This window comes from Cygnus olor, chromosome 15, assembly GCF_009769625.2.
Source record: "Cygnus olor isolate bCygOlo1 chromosome 15, bCygOlo1.pri.v2, whole genome shotgun sequence".
NCBI classification, from domain to species: Eukaryota; Metazoa; Chordata; class Aves; order Anseriformes; family Anatidae; genus Cygnus; species Cygnus olor.
In genome coordinates, this window is record NC_049183.1 from 9,172,847 (window position 1) to 9,188,135 (window position 15,289).

The following is a 15,289-nucleotide window of genomic DNA, read 5'->3' on the forward strand; positions in this document are numbered from 1 at the left end:
AGGAACTGTGAACTGTCAGTGTTCACATGGGGTTTTTGATTCAGCGAAGGCTCTAAGGCCTAGAAAATGCACTCCCAGAGTTGGTGACACACAAACAGGGGCAACCATGTTAGACCAACCTTCAGCGATACTCCCATCCTTAGCACAAACAGGTAGGACACCCATGCCTGGCTCTTGGCTTGGCTTTTTAATTGGTCACTTCAGGTGATGGTGCTAAAAGCAAATCTGGTAGCTAAGGGCAGGTCCTGGTTGCAAAGCTCAGACCTCAGAACTCCTTCCCTTGCTGCAGAGGAGGTGGCACTGCCCGGGGCCCTGTCCTGAGAGGACCCTCTGCAACCTTCTCCCATCCCACCCAAACCAAACTGCAGACCCAAACCTGCAAGCATGCAGCAGGCCACGTACATCAGATATAATCTATGGCAAGTTTAATTTCCTTCAGGGACATGACACAAATAAAATTATCTTGCAATTTTTTGCTCTGGGATAGATTTGTCTTCCATATACCTTCTTTGCATCAGATCATTACTGAACTGGTGCCAGTGGTTCTCCATGTGCACAACCACAGGAGTAACCCAGCTGGGACAGTGTCACTGCAGCCTCTGGGAAGAGATGCAGGTCACTGCAGTGACAAGAAAGATCTTCCACAAGGTGCAGATTTCCAAAGCAGTTTTGATTTGTTCTCATTAGAGTTGACATAGATCTTCTGTCACTCCACCTCCTCTGAATATAAAAGAAGGCAGCTCCTCTACCTCACCGCAGAACAGCTACAAGGCCAGCTACAGGCCCAACGTTATTTCAGCCCGGCAGATGCTGTATTAACAAGATGACAATGACTAATCAGAAATAGTATCAACTGCCAACAAGCAAAGGAACTACACACACACAAAAAAAAAAAAGTGAGAAAAAACGTGGCAATAATCTGATAAATTCTGTTACCTGAGAACTAGGAACAAGGGCTTTCCACCAGTGACCGCCTTTCACAAGGTCTACATCACTCAAGGGCATTGACACTTTGCCAATAACACAATGGCGTGAGAATTTGTCAAAATCCACTACGGTTAAAAGCAGAGTTCTTCTCTGGGCTTCTAAAAATGGGATTTCAAATGTGTACCTCTCTTCAAACACTGGGTTCTGAGTTTTGCGCTTAACTCCGGTCTGCTTGGAGTTCTTCTGGTCTGGAAGCAGGCAGATCTTCACGTAGGGGTTGGAGTGAGCCATATCTTGCCTGGAGCCGTCGTATGAAATCGGGGGAGGCAGGTCCTTAGCCTCAATGACTCGCACTATTAGGTAATTATGCAACAGGTCATACTGAGTGCTAAAGTGCAGCATGCCCAGCTGGTACTTCGATAAGATTTCCTCATCTGTTAAGGAGTCCATATCATCGCTATTTGAGTCAAGAGAGTACAGTCTTGGTTCAAATTTTCTAAAATAGTCATCCGGGCTATAGGTTTTCCGCAGGATAGTTGGCTGAACTATTTCTTTCTTGGCTCCTATTATTCCAAACTCAATAGGTTTAATGTCAATTAATGGAGAACTTGGCCTCCTCGACTCTAAACCTAAATGAGAAAAATGCACAAAAATGATTATTAGAAACTCAGTTCATTACAGGCCCAAGTCACATTGTTGTTCCAGCTATTCTGTATCCGTGCAATGCCTTGCACAGCAAACATTGCTAAGTGGGACTTTTCACCGTTACATTTGCGAACAGCTAACAGTACCCTTAGTTATGCTGCAGCGCAACCTCAACTACAAATTTTTCACCTTGTCCATTTTAATCACACATATGTTTCAGCAAGAAAAACAGGACCGGCCCTTTCCACTGTGCTCCTGTAGAGCAGGATAAGATTTTAATCAATGTATCTTCAGCTCTACTTGATTCCCTGTCTAAGAGATGAAAGAGCAGGCAATACACTCTGATTATTTTTTTTTCCACAAGAATTACATTAATGTTGGAAGGATGACCTTACTTGAAATCCGCCTGGTGAGGCTGTAAGTGGACCGTGATGCATCTGAAGATGACCGCCTTCTGTCAGGGGAAACATCCTGAAGAGTGGGAGGCAGTTCACTGATTGTATTATCAGAGTCTCCATCTTTGTCCTCATTTTGGCTGCTTATCCTGTTATAACGAGAGACCTTTAGGTGATTCAGCCCAGTAAAAGGGCTAGTTACAGAATAGAAATGTATTCAGATATTGTGTCTAATCTTGTGTGCACATCCCTGGATGCCGCAGGGTATCTCATTCACATCTATTTGGCAAGCAAAAGGCTGAGCAACTGACTACATGCCTATGTAAAAGGGAGATGCTTTATCTTTCTGCTTGCCTTTCAAACAAGAGCATATCAGCACCAGCGCGTGACACAGGCTACAGAGGCACGTGTGACTTGGACCTCAATCAGCAATACTAAACTCATCTTTGAGGAAAATAAAAAAGAAAAAATAAAGCCCTAATAACATGAGTCCTAATAACAATAATATTGCTGTAAATCTACAGCTACCCTTTGGAAGCATGGCCATCACCAGGAAATAACTAGCATGGGAGCCACCATGCTCAGACACCCGAATCCCTCTCTGAGTAAAATATTACTTTGCAATACAACACCAAGGTTTCAAAACTCAATAAGTAGGATTAATTAACAGCTATCTATTGACATATTATTAAATAACTGGTTCCATAAACCAGAGGTGACTCTCAAAAGACAGGAATTTTACTGCCCAGGGGTCTTGGTGAGGGAGGAAAGGGACAGAGGGAAGTAAGCAGGATCTCACTAACAAAGTAAATGTCAGTGAGAGCTGTAGCATCCTTGAGAAGACTCAGTAGGAGACTTGGATCATAAAGAAGCCTGCATACAATTCCCATCTCAGCTTAGTTTTCATCTATAACAGCAGTTCAGTTAAAAATCTCAACTTCTCACAGCTGCTGTGGTTTGCACCATGGGCCAGGGCCTCCCAGCTTTGGCTGGAAGAAGAGCAAGAGCCAGCAGTAACCCAGCTGCACCTTCTGAGGCGAGCCGCTGCTAGAAATCTGCAGGTGGAAATGAAATCAAGCAATGGTATGAGACATGTAAACCATCATGCTAAACTAATCCATGAGACAGAGTACTCAGAAAAGTAGCAGCAGATCACGAGGAAAGCATCAGCGTGAAATGAGCGAAGCAAGGGGAATACTGCTCGAGTCTTGCTCCTGATTCACTCATCCTATGTTCATGGCCAGGCTGGGTATAAATGAAGTATGTTGAATCATTCGCTCTAGCAATCAATGACTGAACTAGAGCAATAAAAATGTTCTGGAAAAAAAAAAAAGTTGGAAACTCATAGAAAAGGCCCCCTGAATATAAAATAGACTTAAACTAGAATTTCTTATCCAAATTCACAAAATTCCCAGCAGGATCTAGCGTACATGCAAATACTCACCAACCCAGACTCATACAACTCATCCACATCAAAAAATAAATCACATCAAATCAAATCTAGGAATCAAAACAAAACCCTATATTAAAAAGGGCATGCAGTATTTGCACAATCCTGCAGCCCATTAAAGGCAATCCACACCATGCAGTTTGACATACAATCAGCACTACGAACACAAATAGCTTTTTCATGCCTAAATGCAGGTCTGCACAATCATATGTAGCATTTGGACATCTTTGTGTTTGAGAAGCAAATGCACAAAATGAGGAGAAGGCAGGGTGAAAAGGGAATCAGGAAGAGAGGTATTAAAGATGTTCTACAATGGGTAAACGTAATAGTGAGTTAATAACGTACAGATGACCTTTAGTAAGGAAATTGCTACTGAGCCACAATAATTTTTCCTCAAATAAACTTTGGCTCTGGTTAAAGCAGCTCTGTTTCTGTTTAATCAGAGCCTTTGGGAAGAGGAGTCGCGTTCTGATTTCAATTTAATCTCACAGAGTGTGCAGCATTTATCTTTGGGTTTTTAGGGAGAATACTCCATAACAGGCAGTGCCGACATACACCCTCCTTCCCAGCCCATTTTTGCAAGGACTGGGATGCAAGCACTCATTGTGAAACAAGAAGCAGCAGCTACCATGCATTCAGGTCAATACAATTAGCCTCAATTCAGTAAGATTTTATTTATTTATTTATTTATTAAGTTGCTACTGGAGGCTACTATAAAAAATGCAGGAAGTGAGAAAAATCAACAGCCTCCCAGGAGGAAAGGCTTCAGCTTGCAGCTTTAGAGTCCCCTCCTGAATTTCCAGGACATCAGGTGTCTCACAGCTGCCAAAGGGAAAACCTCTGGCAAAACACAAAGGACAGGCTATCAAGCACAGGCATTCAGGTGTTTGCTAAGTAAGCAAATGAAGACCATAAAATCAGTTCTTCCCTGGGGACTGAGTGGGGAGGTAGAGAAGGATCAAACTGCACTCTCCATGTATCAGCATCCTGGGTGCATGAAGAAGTGGCAACAATGAAAGATCTCGGCAGAAAACCTGGATCTGGTTTTAAAACACTTGCAGTCTGTGAGCAGGGAATATAATAAATTGATTTGCTCCCAAATTCAATGCATGTATATAAATGCAGAATAGTGTTATCAAATCCATCTTCCACTTGAGAGGTTTCCATTGAATCTAAAAGCCTTTTTTTTTTTAGAAAAAAAAAAGAGTGTGTGTGTGTATCAACTAGCATATACGGATGTCTGAGCACTTTGAAAACACACCCATTAAACACGTTATTCTGAGACCAGTTCCAAGCCCCTGCTCTGCTCACACATCTAACCCCAGACATTGTCTCCTACCTCCAAAAATGCATAAGGAGATTGGAAAGTGTAAGATTAACAAAATGAAAGTAAAGACCTTCAACTTGTGAGCTGCACGCCAGCCGAGGCTGCGCAACATCATTTCCACCTTAAATCCACATGCACAAACAGTGCAGCCCTCCTATTGATCCGCAAACAAAATACATCACTTCTGTCTCCTGCCTTTTACTCTCCTTTCCTCTTCATTTTCCAGACCCTTGCTTCCCTACAGTTCCTCCTCTCTCCTTTTCCTCTCAGTTGCATCTCTTCGGCTCCTTCCTCACCTCCTCACCCCAGTCATTTGGGGCTGCCTCACCACTTTCCAGCAAGGTCAGCCCAGAAGCTTAAAGCATCGCCATCCTTCCTGGCACCCCCCTGGGTCCATCCCTGCTGAGGAGCAGGAGCCAGCAGCCTTCTTCAGCAAGCAGAGCCCTACAACAACATGTGTCAACAGCCACACTTAGAGATTGTGAGATTTACAGTAGTACCAGAGGAGATGGTGATTCAGTCATCCTAAGGCATGACAGCATCCATGCCTCCACTCCAAGCACAATTACTTGGCTCCTGCCTGCCCTTCCCAGGCACTGGCTTTGGGAACTTGCCTTCTCTCACTGCTATAGCACAGCAGAGAGACCCTAATTGTACCAGGCTGCCTGAAGCTGGAAGGAGAGATGTGACACTAAAGACACAGTCCTGGGATGTGACCCAGGCTGGGGGGTCCTAGGTCCATCAGTAAGTGCAGCATGAAGCATGATGTGGTTGAAGAACCGGGCTTTTTTTCCTAAGTGTGCTGCCTTCTGATTTTGGACACTGCAAGAAACCAACCACCAAGGCTTTCAGATAGAGCAGGACTGGGAGAAAACAATACAGGCTGGAGACAGCATTTTGTGAGTCCAAAGGTCACTGTGTTTTCAGCCTGTGGCAAAGTCCAGCTCATCCACAAAGTCACCACACACCTGAGTTTTAAGGCCACAAGAGGAGCAGAACCTCCATGCTGACAGTGCCCTGGAGGCAGACAGAAGGAGCCGGCAGCCCAAACCCACGGGGCCAGACACCCCCCACCTGCCCATCGTGTCCCTTCTGCTCCCCAGCAGAGCTGAGCAGCTCTGAAGCACCCTCTCGCACCAAGCCTGGCTGCTTGTTCCCAGGTATGTAATTGTTTCTGCAGCAATCTTTCTACATCCAATACTGCTACCTCATCACTGTGTTCTCTTGTGCCCAAATGCTTTCCTATTTAGCATTGATTTTGCTTCCATTTCCCACTAATTGCAGGTGAATCCATTTCTGGGGATATATCAGACTCTTAAATATGCTGCTCCAAATTTAAAAACCACTCTAACACATCTTGAGCATTTCTATTTTTATTGCTTCAGTATTAATTACCATCCTATTCTACCATGATTCAAGAAGGTATAGAGACAAGACTGCGATTTAAACATGAGACAACTTATTTCGTGCAGCCACAGCACACAGACCTTCCAGACCTAACAGAGTGGATGAAATTAACTGAGTGCCTTAGTGCCCAGGCACAACATCTCAGCATCGTGTGATGTGCTAATTGGGCAACTCCTGTGCCCCAGTTTCTGGACACAGTGAGGTTTAGCCATCTCTATCAAGTCATCTGCCCTCGCAGAAGACAGCCCAGCCCAGCAGACAGAGCCAGCATTAAAATACTGGAGACCTCTATTTTCTTCCTGGTTTCACTAAAGCCTCCACAGCCACCTCTGTGATTCCCCAAGGAGAGGGAGTAAAATGGGGAAGACATCACTGCCTTTCTTTATATTAGGTATGCTAAAGCACCAGCCAAAGCACCAGGTAAAGCCCAGTGTTGTCACTCTCGTTCTTTACTGATTCAAGAGGAAATCTTGAAAAGTACTAAGGTGACATAAGAGATCAGGTCTTGCTAATTGAACCTTTCGATGGATTTCCCCTTAGAACTCATATGAGGTATTCCTTTCATCTTCCTAGGTTATAACCACCTTAATGCCAGAATAAGAAAATTTTCTGAAACAACCTCATCAGCATTTCAACTAAGCTAAAGTGCTCCAAAGGGCTGGTCCATGTGCAGAGGAAGTAGGACTTTGGAAGAAAAGCATCTTTAGATGCCAACCCAACAATTAGCTTGCTATGCTAACTTACAAGCTAACTTCTGTTTTACCTAGCAGAAAGTGTTTTACAGATTCCCGTTATTATTTGAGCTAATGGGACTGCTGGTTTATACCTTGCCATTGAGTAGCCTACATTTCCACCCTCAGCAGGAGACCCTTCCTTAGGATATGGCATCCTCTGACTCTGAAAGTCCTCTCGCCATTTCATATCAACTTTCCCACCGCAGCTGAACAGCCCTACCCTTCTGTTAGAGCTGTGAGATTGTGCATCTAAACTTACAGCCAGGCTGGAGTCTGAGCAGGAAAAGGTCCCAGGATTTCAACTTCATCTTCATTTGTTTGACAACAGCTACAGTCGAAACACTTCTGACAACAATTTCTACAAGTCCACCGGCACAGCAAGAGATCCGAGATTCTAGCGAGCAGACCCTGAAGCCATTGGAAACCAAAGTACAAGATTACAACCCATCAATAGCTACTGAGAAATAACATTCAGCTGTATTTATGTTTGTGTTTCTGCAACAGCACATATTTATTTATAAAGAACTATATTTATTCCCTCTATATCAACAGGCAAGTGCTGTGCAGTTACTAATCCAACTTCAGGGATGCCATAACAAGGCAGAAAAATAAGCATTCATGGCAGGTACTTTCCCTCTGGTAGCGATGTATTATTACATAGGTTGGCAAAAGGGTGATTTGCAAAACACTATTGCGTAACAATGTGCTGGAGTGGAATCACGCTTATTCTACCACGCACATCAACAAACTAATAGATCGGCAAATGTATAACAAAAGGAATTTAAACCAGAAGGTAAGTGAAAGCCCCAACTTAATTCTGCAAGAGTCTATTTAATTTGAAAAGCTTAACATAGCAACATGAATACATTCCATCCCTGTAGATACATCAGCATGTAATATTCATATGATCCATGCGCATACAGCATTACAGCCCAATAAATTCACCGCCAAAATGGATTAGCAAAAGCATACTGTCCACGTGCCTCCCCTCTGCTAGGACGATTAACTTAATGAAGAACCTAAAATGATTTTTTTTTAAGTTACTTATCCTAAAAAAGTATTTCATTTGTGAGGTTTCCAGGGCGGCACCGGTAGCATTTCCTGTAGCAGTGCTCCTCTGCTTTCACAAACCCATCACACGCCCCATCGGAGGGAAGACAGATGCTGCACCATGCCCACACCATCCCCGCAGCCTTCCTCCTGCTCCAAAGCTCTGCTTGCTTCAAGCGGAGCAGAAAGCCCAAACTAAGGCCATTTCCCACCCATCCCAGCTCTGATTCTGCAGCAAGAGGCCTTACTGAGCGGCACCAGGACACTGCCAATGAAGGGCATCGGTCTGTGGTCCTGGGGGACACACAGCTGTGAGGGCACAGCATGTCTCCATCCAGAGTGGAATCACTTTACAACTGCATGGGAACTTGGAAAGTTCATTAGAAGCTGAACAAATAAAGCGCGTGAGCATTTCTCCATAGATATCCCGCAAAAGTACTTGGTACAAGGGCGCTATCACACTGCACCAAGGGTGTGATTTCTCTTGGGAATGCAGGTCTGCAGAGAAGACTCCACAGGAACATCTCTCAAGCTCCAGTAAAACAGTTTTTCCATAAACAATATCCGAGCCTTGCAAAAAAAATAAAATAAATTAAAAATTACCAGCCCAGAATGTGGTGCATTACTTATATCTAGGACATCAGTAAAGAGTCAGAAAATACGAGACAATCCCCTCAGGATGGAGCGAGGAGACAGAGCAGAGAGTGAATCATCAGATTAACTCACCTCATTTATTGGTTCCAACTGTCCTTTTAGACATCCATGATGAAGCAAAGGGGAACAAAATGAAAGAGACAAAAACAGGTTAGCAATGCTCAAATAACTTCAAATGTTCTGCCACGGCGTGCCCCAGACTGGGATGGGCTTTAATTTCTGGCAGGATGGTCAACGTTCGGTGGAGGCAAGGTCTCCTGGGCAGGCACCGGCTTCTACTGCTTCCAGCCCTGTCCCGCTAAGCTCCCTCTGCTTCCTGAGGAGTGAAACTCCCAAATCCATCCTGAAGCATGAAAATCCTGCTCATTGCTCCCTTGCTAAAGGGCTATCATGTGCGACCACTTTGCTTTTTCCTAATAACCTGTCTCTAATTGCAGCCAACAGTGAACCGCATCCAAACGTTCCAGTTACACGCCACGGTGGAAAAGGCTTTCATCCAGATCCTGCCCTTATCAACAGAGCTTCAAGGGCAGCTCGTTAGAGGCAGCATTTCTAGGAGCACCTCTCCGTTGTGTACACATCACTCGAGGCAGACGGGCTTCTTCAGCCTCACCCTCCGACTTGACTCGGAGGAGACCCGAAGTCAAGTGCTCAAAGCCTGCGTCGCGCACTCCAGCTTGAACACTTGCACTGCAGCCACTTCCCCGAAGGCACAGAGAAAATCTACAGCAAAGGAAGAAATTATCGCGAGCCAGTGTTTTAATCATGAAGCCATCCTTGCAACATTATACCCACCTTGCTTCAGTTATAAACAGAGATTTAGCAGCATTTCACGTGCCTGATGAAATGCTTTTCCCACCTTTCTCTCTTGCTAATGACTAAGAGTTTCTTAATTGTCCTGGCTGTCCTTCTGTAAAGGGGAAGCCCTAAAAAAAAAAAAAAAAAAAAAAAAGAAGCAAAACCAAAACCCCTCTTCCCTATCCTTCCACGTGTATAAAACTATGCTCAGGGACAATATGGACGAGAGCCGGCTTATACGAAGAAGCCAGGATGCCTAAGTTGAGTTCAGATCCAAGATCACTTCCGCGGGCTGCCCTCCAGCACAAGCCTCCCTTCCAAACTTCTCCAAAACCAGCACCTGGCACGAAGGCTGCCGCTTGTTCACAACAGAAATTAGAGACTGAAAATGCTGCAGTGCAATGTGACAAGAGCAATTAGATACCCGTGGACCAACTGGTTAAGGAAATCCTGAACGGTTTAAAGGGCTCATCAGTCCTTATTAATGCGAACTTGCAGCCAAGGTGCTGCAGCCAAAGCGGCGGTGGTTTAGTAAAGCTGCAACAAGAATATTTAAATTGCTGTAAAATGAACCTGCTGGATTCCTGCCACGCAATCAAACGCCGTAGCACGCGCCGTGCAAAAGAGGTGGCATTTCCGAGCGGCCCGTGGGGACTCAGGGCAGGCTGGTGTCACACAGCCATGCTGGCGGCCACCACCAGCCACCAGTTATGGGAGAACGTTCACGTGTGCCACCAAGCCACGGAGCACGAGTGCCACAGGCACCATAACAGTGACTCTGTGACCACCCCAAAATCTCTGCCAGGAGAGGGGAGGGCAGAAATAACAAGAGCTAGGCATTACAGCGCAACCGGGCAAACAAGTCAGTGGTGCCATACAGGGTATAAGGGCAGGGACCCATGAAAGGAAAGCAAACAGGAGCAGCTGCGTGCATCCACCTGGGTGGCGCGGAGCAGGAGGTGGGCGCTGGGGAAGGGCAGAGGCTTGCAGAAGGATGTGACAGACGGCAGCACGGGGCCGGCACCCCCAGCAGCACCCACGGGAGGGAGATCTGCTCCAAGTCAGCACTCAGAGCAGGGTCGAGGCACACGGCAGTGTCCCCCAGTGATGCTGGGATGGGGTCTCCATCAGTGATGGCCATGTTGTGCCCCTCCTGCGACACCCAGCACAGCAGTGTGGGGACAACAGGGTGCCCCCAGCCCCACCACCCCAATGCCACAGCCTGGGGACAAGGGGGTGACCACCACCAGCACCAGCCCGGGGGTGCCACTGGGGCGCTCCCTGAGACCCCTGCTCCACAGGGGGATAGCAGGAGGGGAACGGCCACGGATGGCAGGGGGCAGCGCAGTGGGGGGCTCTAGCAGAGCTCCAGCGCCCGGACGTCTCATCCAGCTGGAAACGCTCTGCTAATCTTAAAATTGGGGGTGCAGCCTCCGGAGCTACAGAGATTGAAAAACAAGCGGCTGGAAACTGCAGGGCCGGAGGGACAAAATCGCTCCGGATTTTACAAAAACCTCCCCAATTCAGCCCAGCCTTATGGGGGGCTCGGGCTGGCCGCAGCCGGGGGCGCTCGTTTTTCCCCCTCTTCCCCAGCCTCTACCGGGCCATGCCCAGGCAGGGGGGGCTCCCAAAGGCACCGCCACCCCCCGGGCTGCCTGCGGGCTTCTGCAGCCCCCTTTGGCTCTAGGCACCCAGTCCTTGGGGGGGCCCTCCCGCACCCGGAGCCAGCCCGCTCCTACCGACGGACAGAGCGGGGCTGTCTGCGATGTCCGGAGCACCTCGAAAAGCCGGGGTCTCGCTGCCAGCCCCCCGCCCTCCTTGCCCGGAGCCCCCAGAAGTTCCCCCAAAGTTGCGCGCACCAAGCGCGCAGCGCCCCAGCCCCGCAGACGGCGCCTACAGCGCACGGCGACCCCCCCCTCGCCCCCTCCCAGACCCCCTCCAGACCGGATTCTTCCCCTCAGCACCTTCGCTCCGCACCCACCTGGATGTACGCCATCTTCCGCGGGGCTCCGCTGCGCCGCGCTGCGCCCCCCGGCACGGCACGGCACGGCACGGCACGGCACCGCCCCGGGCGGGGAGGGGGCGGCCACGAAGGCACCGCGGGGCCGGGGGGCGCCGTCAGGGCGGGGAGAGCCGCCACCGAGGTCCCCCCATCCCCGGCTCGTCGGGAAAATGCGAGGGGGCTTCGTGCTCCGGGGGTGGGGGGAGCCGGCGGGCGGCCACCCGGCACGGCTCGGCACGGCTCGGCGCGGTGCAACAGGTCCGCCGCAGCACGGGCAAACACTGACCTCCAGAGGGCCCGGCGTGGAAATTCAGGGCTGGGAAGCCCTCCTCGGACCCCGGGGGGACGCTCGGTAGAAGCCCGGGGATGTAAGTGTGGAGCTGGCGTGGCCGCGTTGGGTAACGCGGTTGTTGCGCCTGTGCTTTCCCCCGAAGAGCTGACGGTAAGAGGAGATGCCCTAAACGCACCTGAGCTGTGACAGGGACGCGGTTGTGGCAGGAGGTTGAGCGCACGGAGTTATAGCACGTACGCTCGCGTCTCCCCGGGTGAGGAGGAGCTGGAGGAAGGTGCCCACAGTCCCTGCTGAGCATCGCTGCTTGGCTTCGTGCCCACCTGCTGAGAGGTCAGTCCCCGGGCTGAGGTGGGGGCATGGGATGCAGCCCAGTGATGGGACCTCTCGGGCAAACCCCACCGAGTGGGTGGCTGGGCCTGGGTAGCATTTAAAGGGAGCTCAGTTAGGCAAGTGGCCCATTTTGAGGTCAATCTCCCCAAAATGAAATCTCAGGAAAGGTGGAGATTTGGGGCTGTTCCTCTTGAGCACCGCCTTGGCAGCACACAAATTACAGCTTCCCTACATGCCGCCCTAAACGAAGGCTCCTGCCCACAGCCTCATAGGAAATTCTGTGGCTGGCACCTCCCCAGCCCGCGGGTTTCTGCAAAACCCTGCACAAAGCCAATGCTCGTGCTGTTGGAGTAGAGTTCCCGTGTCCATGTGCCGCTCCTTGGGGAGATGTACGACTGCCCACCAGGCAGGGGCTCGTAGCCATCCTGCTGCCAGCACACAAATACATACCTTCAATGGGAAATGGCCTCCCAGATGGAGATTTTCTGACAGATCCTGGCCCCAAGCTTTGGAGAGGACCAGAACTACGGGCGCCTTGCATGAGAAATTGCAATGCAATTTCCTGCTTTCCTTCCTTGAGCAAAGGTGTGCGTTGAGAGGAGAAGAAAATCCTTCTTGTGCCCAACATGTTCACCATGGGATGCAGAAAGGGCCTGGCTTGTGCAGCACTGATGAAAGGCGAAGGGGACTTTGGTGGCCAGCCTCGAGCATGCCACTCTGAGCAAAGCACAGATGCAGCGAGGCCAGAGGTTTGCAGCCCAGCCTGGCCAAGCATTTGGGAGCCACGTCCCTGCTGCCCAATGCTCCGATGCATTGCAGTTTGGAACGCTGACCAGCCTAAAAACACGAGTTGCTACTGCTCCTTGTGGCAGCAAGCTGGTCTGGGGGACTTGGAAGGCTCTCACCCCACTGATCTCATTTAACGGCCCGTTTAAGCTCTCACTGAATTCAATGAAAAACTCCCATTGACTTCCGTGGGAAGGGTGGGAAGGGCCTTACTCCCAGTTAAAAACATAAATTCTCTTTTTCCCCAGGGAGAGCAGCTACTGCTGTAGAAGAACTACCACAGTGGAGATAAGCAAGACAAAAACTGTAATACTTTGTTTCAGGCAGTTTTGAGCATATGATTAAACCGTGGTACAAGCTGTTTGTCAATTTGCACTCTTGGATTCTTTGTCATTCCACAGCCTCTTTCCAAGTGCCAGTGTTTAAAATGTCAGTCTTTACTTTGAATATCACTGCTCTTTTCATCTTGACTCACCACCGCCTTAATGCAGCTTGCAATAAGTGAACACATGGATTTTTTTTCATGTTACAACATAGTAGAGAGAGGTTTAAACTTTTAAGACAGATTTTTTTTGACTCTTTAAAGCCATAATGCTGTGAGTCACAAAAACTATGACACGCTTCGCTATACAAACACGCACACGTTTGTACTTACTCCTTTGACAACGTAAAGGAGAGAGGAAGACCCGATGCCGTGGCCATCGTCCCTCACAAACCGGAGCTCGCTGTGGTGTATCTGGTATGTCCACAGGATCAGTGCTTTTCTTCCTCCTGAGGCAATGGGCCCTCTGGCTCACATGTAAAAGCATGAACCCAAAAAGGAGAGCGAAAGAATGAAGTTTACATGAGGTTTCACTAATGCTATTGATTGTTATGGGGAATGAATTCACGTGCTTTAGTAGCAGACTGGAGTACAAAGCTGCAAGATAGATGTGCCTCCACTGCACGCTCATACATATACATGCATTTAGGTGCCTTTTACACTGTCGCATGAAGGCTTTTAGATTACATTCTCTCAGCAAATATATTCAATAGGCAAACACTGCTCTAACCCAAAGAATCTGATGGATTCAGAACAGCAGACAGGTGGTTATTGTAAAATCTAATTTCAAATCTGCATATGGCTGATGCTCTGATTAAGCTCTGCTTCTACAGCATTCAGAATAAACAGACCCATTTGACATGATGACAACATAACCTTTGGATGTCCTTTGCTGTGCACACTCTGTGTCTGATAAGACACATTCCATGCTTCCCACATGCAGTGGCTGCAATGCAGATGGTGAGGCTTACAAATGCAAGATTTCAACACAGAAAACAATGTAATTAACACCGTGTTCACAGATATTTTTTTTTATGATAGATTTCTCTTCTTACTTGTATTAATACACAATGGGAATAGCACCAGCTACATCCAGAGGATGCACTTGAATCACTACAACCAGCCCAGCAAGTAGCAAAATCTACCTCCAGCATAGGAAATGAGTTCAGCAGCTTCTCAGACAAACCAAAATCAGGACTAGCAGTATTCAGAGAGCCATGTCTGCATGTGTCCTGCCACCACTAGTCAAAGACTTTCAGCTACTTCATTCCTCTAAGTTAACAGAGAAGAGCATCACTTGGAAAAAGCAGAGAAAGGAAGGAAAGGAAAGAAGTCTGAGGGCTACTTCTAAGGATTTTCATTTGAATCCTCCTAAAGCAATTGGCACCGCTTTCTGCTGCAACAGGGAAAGTGAGGAGAAAAGTGGCGGTGCAAGATAAGATGAGATGTCTTACTCTGCTGTTCATATGCCAGGTCCTTATCGTCATTGCTTGAGCCTGCTGGAATAGCCAGCTACCACTCTGCCTAAAAATAAGACCCTCATCTCCAGAAGTTTTTATAAATGGCAAGCCATGGTAGCTGGTGCTTCCCCGCTGCTGTTGGCAGCCCACAAAAGTCTAGATGCTCCTTTGATTGCAGGATTAGCTTTGTTCCCCCACAGCATCATCCCTCTAAAGGCATCTGAGATTAACTCTTCCAGAGCCTCCTTTAGCAACACGTTTGTCTCCTTGTTGGTTTCATGGAAGCGCAGCTTCCCTCTGTGGTTTTTGAGGCCTTTTTTCTGCCTTGGTGTTTGTACCCTGATCAGGCAAGTCCATGAGATTTCATTCCAAAAGCTCTGGACCACCAGCTGCAGGACTGTCCTCTGCGACCTGCACCCAGCAGAGACAGAGAGCACTGCTCGTGGCATGGCAGGGATTGATGCAGACATCAAGCAGTGAAGTGGCACACAGCGGGGAACAAAAGCGGGCAAGTACCTCTACTGGGGAGTGCAAGCCAGGCTCTGAAAAGCAGATCTGCTCCAGCTGCCAAGGTAGAAAGCAGCAAGCTCTGCTCACCTACCTCTGCCCCCAGCTGTGTCCCAGCAGAGACTGGACCTGCCTGCCCCGTTAAAGCCCACTGACTGCAAGCCTAAACTTTTATTTGTATTTCATCACACTCCCCTCCTCCT

At 48.3% G+C, this 15,289-nt stretch overlaps 1 protein-coding gene across 4 annotated transcripts in view; it reads right to left on the reverse strand.

Moving 5' to 3' along the window:
- The window catches only part of SYT17 (synaptotagmin 17), a 49,017-nt gene that overhangs the window by 25,232 nt on the left and 8,496 nt on the right, over positions 1–15,289 (reverse strand). The window contains exons 1-5 of one of the 4 annotated variants that reach the window (XM_040574594.1): positions 11,369–11,431; positions 8,662–8,679; positions 7,145–7,293; positions 1,968–2,116; positions 937–1,556 (exon numbers count right to left, since the gene is read on the reverse strand). In XM_040574594.1, the coding sequence (XP_040430528.1) occupies positions 937–1,556; positions 1,968–2,116; positions 7,145–7,293; positions 8,662–8,679; positions 11,369–11,383 (951 nt within the window). In that variant the 5' untranslated portion in view covers positions 11,384–11,431. Of the gene's footprint in view, positions 1–936; positions 1,557–1,967; positions 2,117–7,144; positions 7,294–8,661; positions 8,682–11,368; positions 11,652–15,289 lie in introns of those variants that run through there. The other 3 variants (XM_040574596.1, XM_040574597.1, XM_040574595.1) reach the window with 3 other exon arrangements.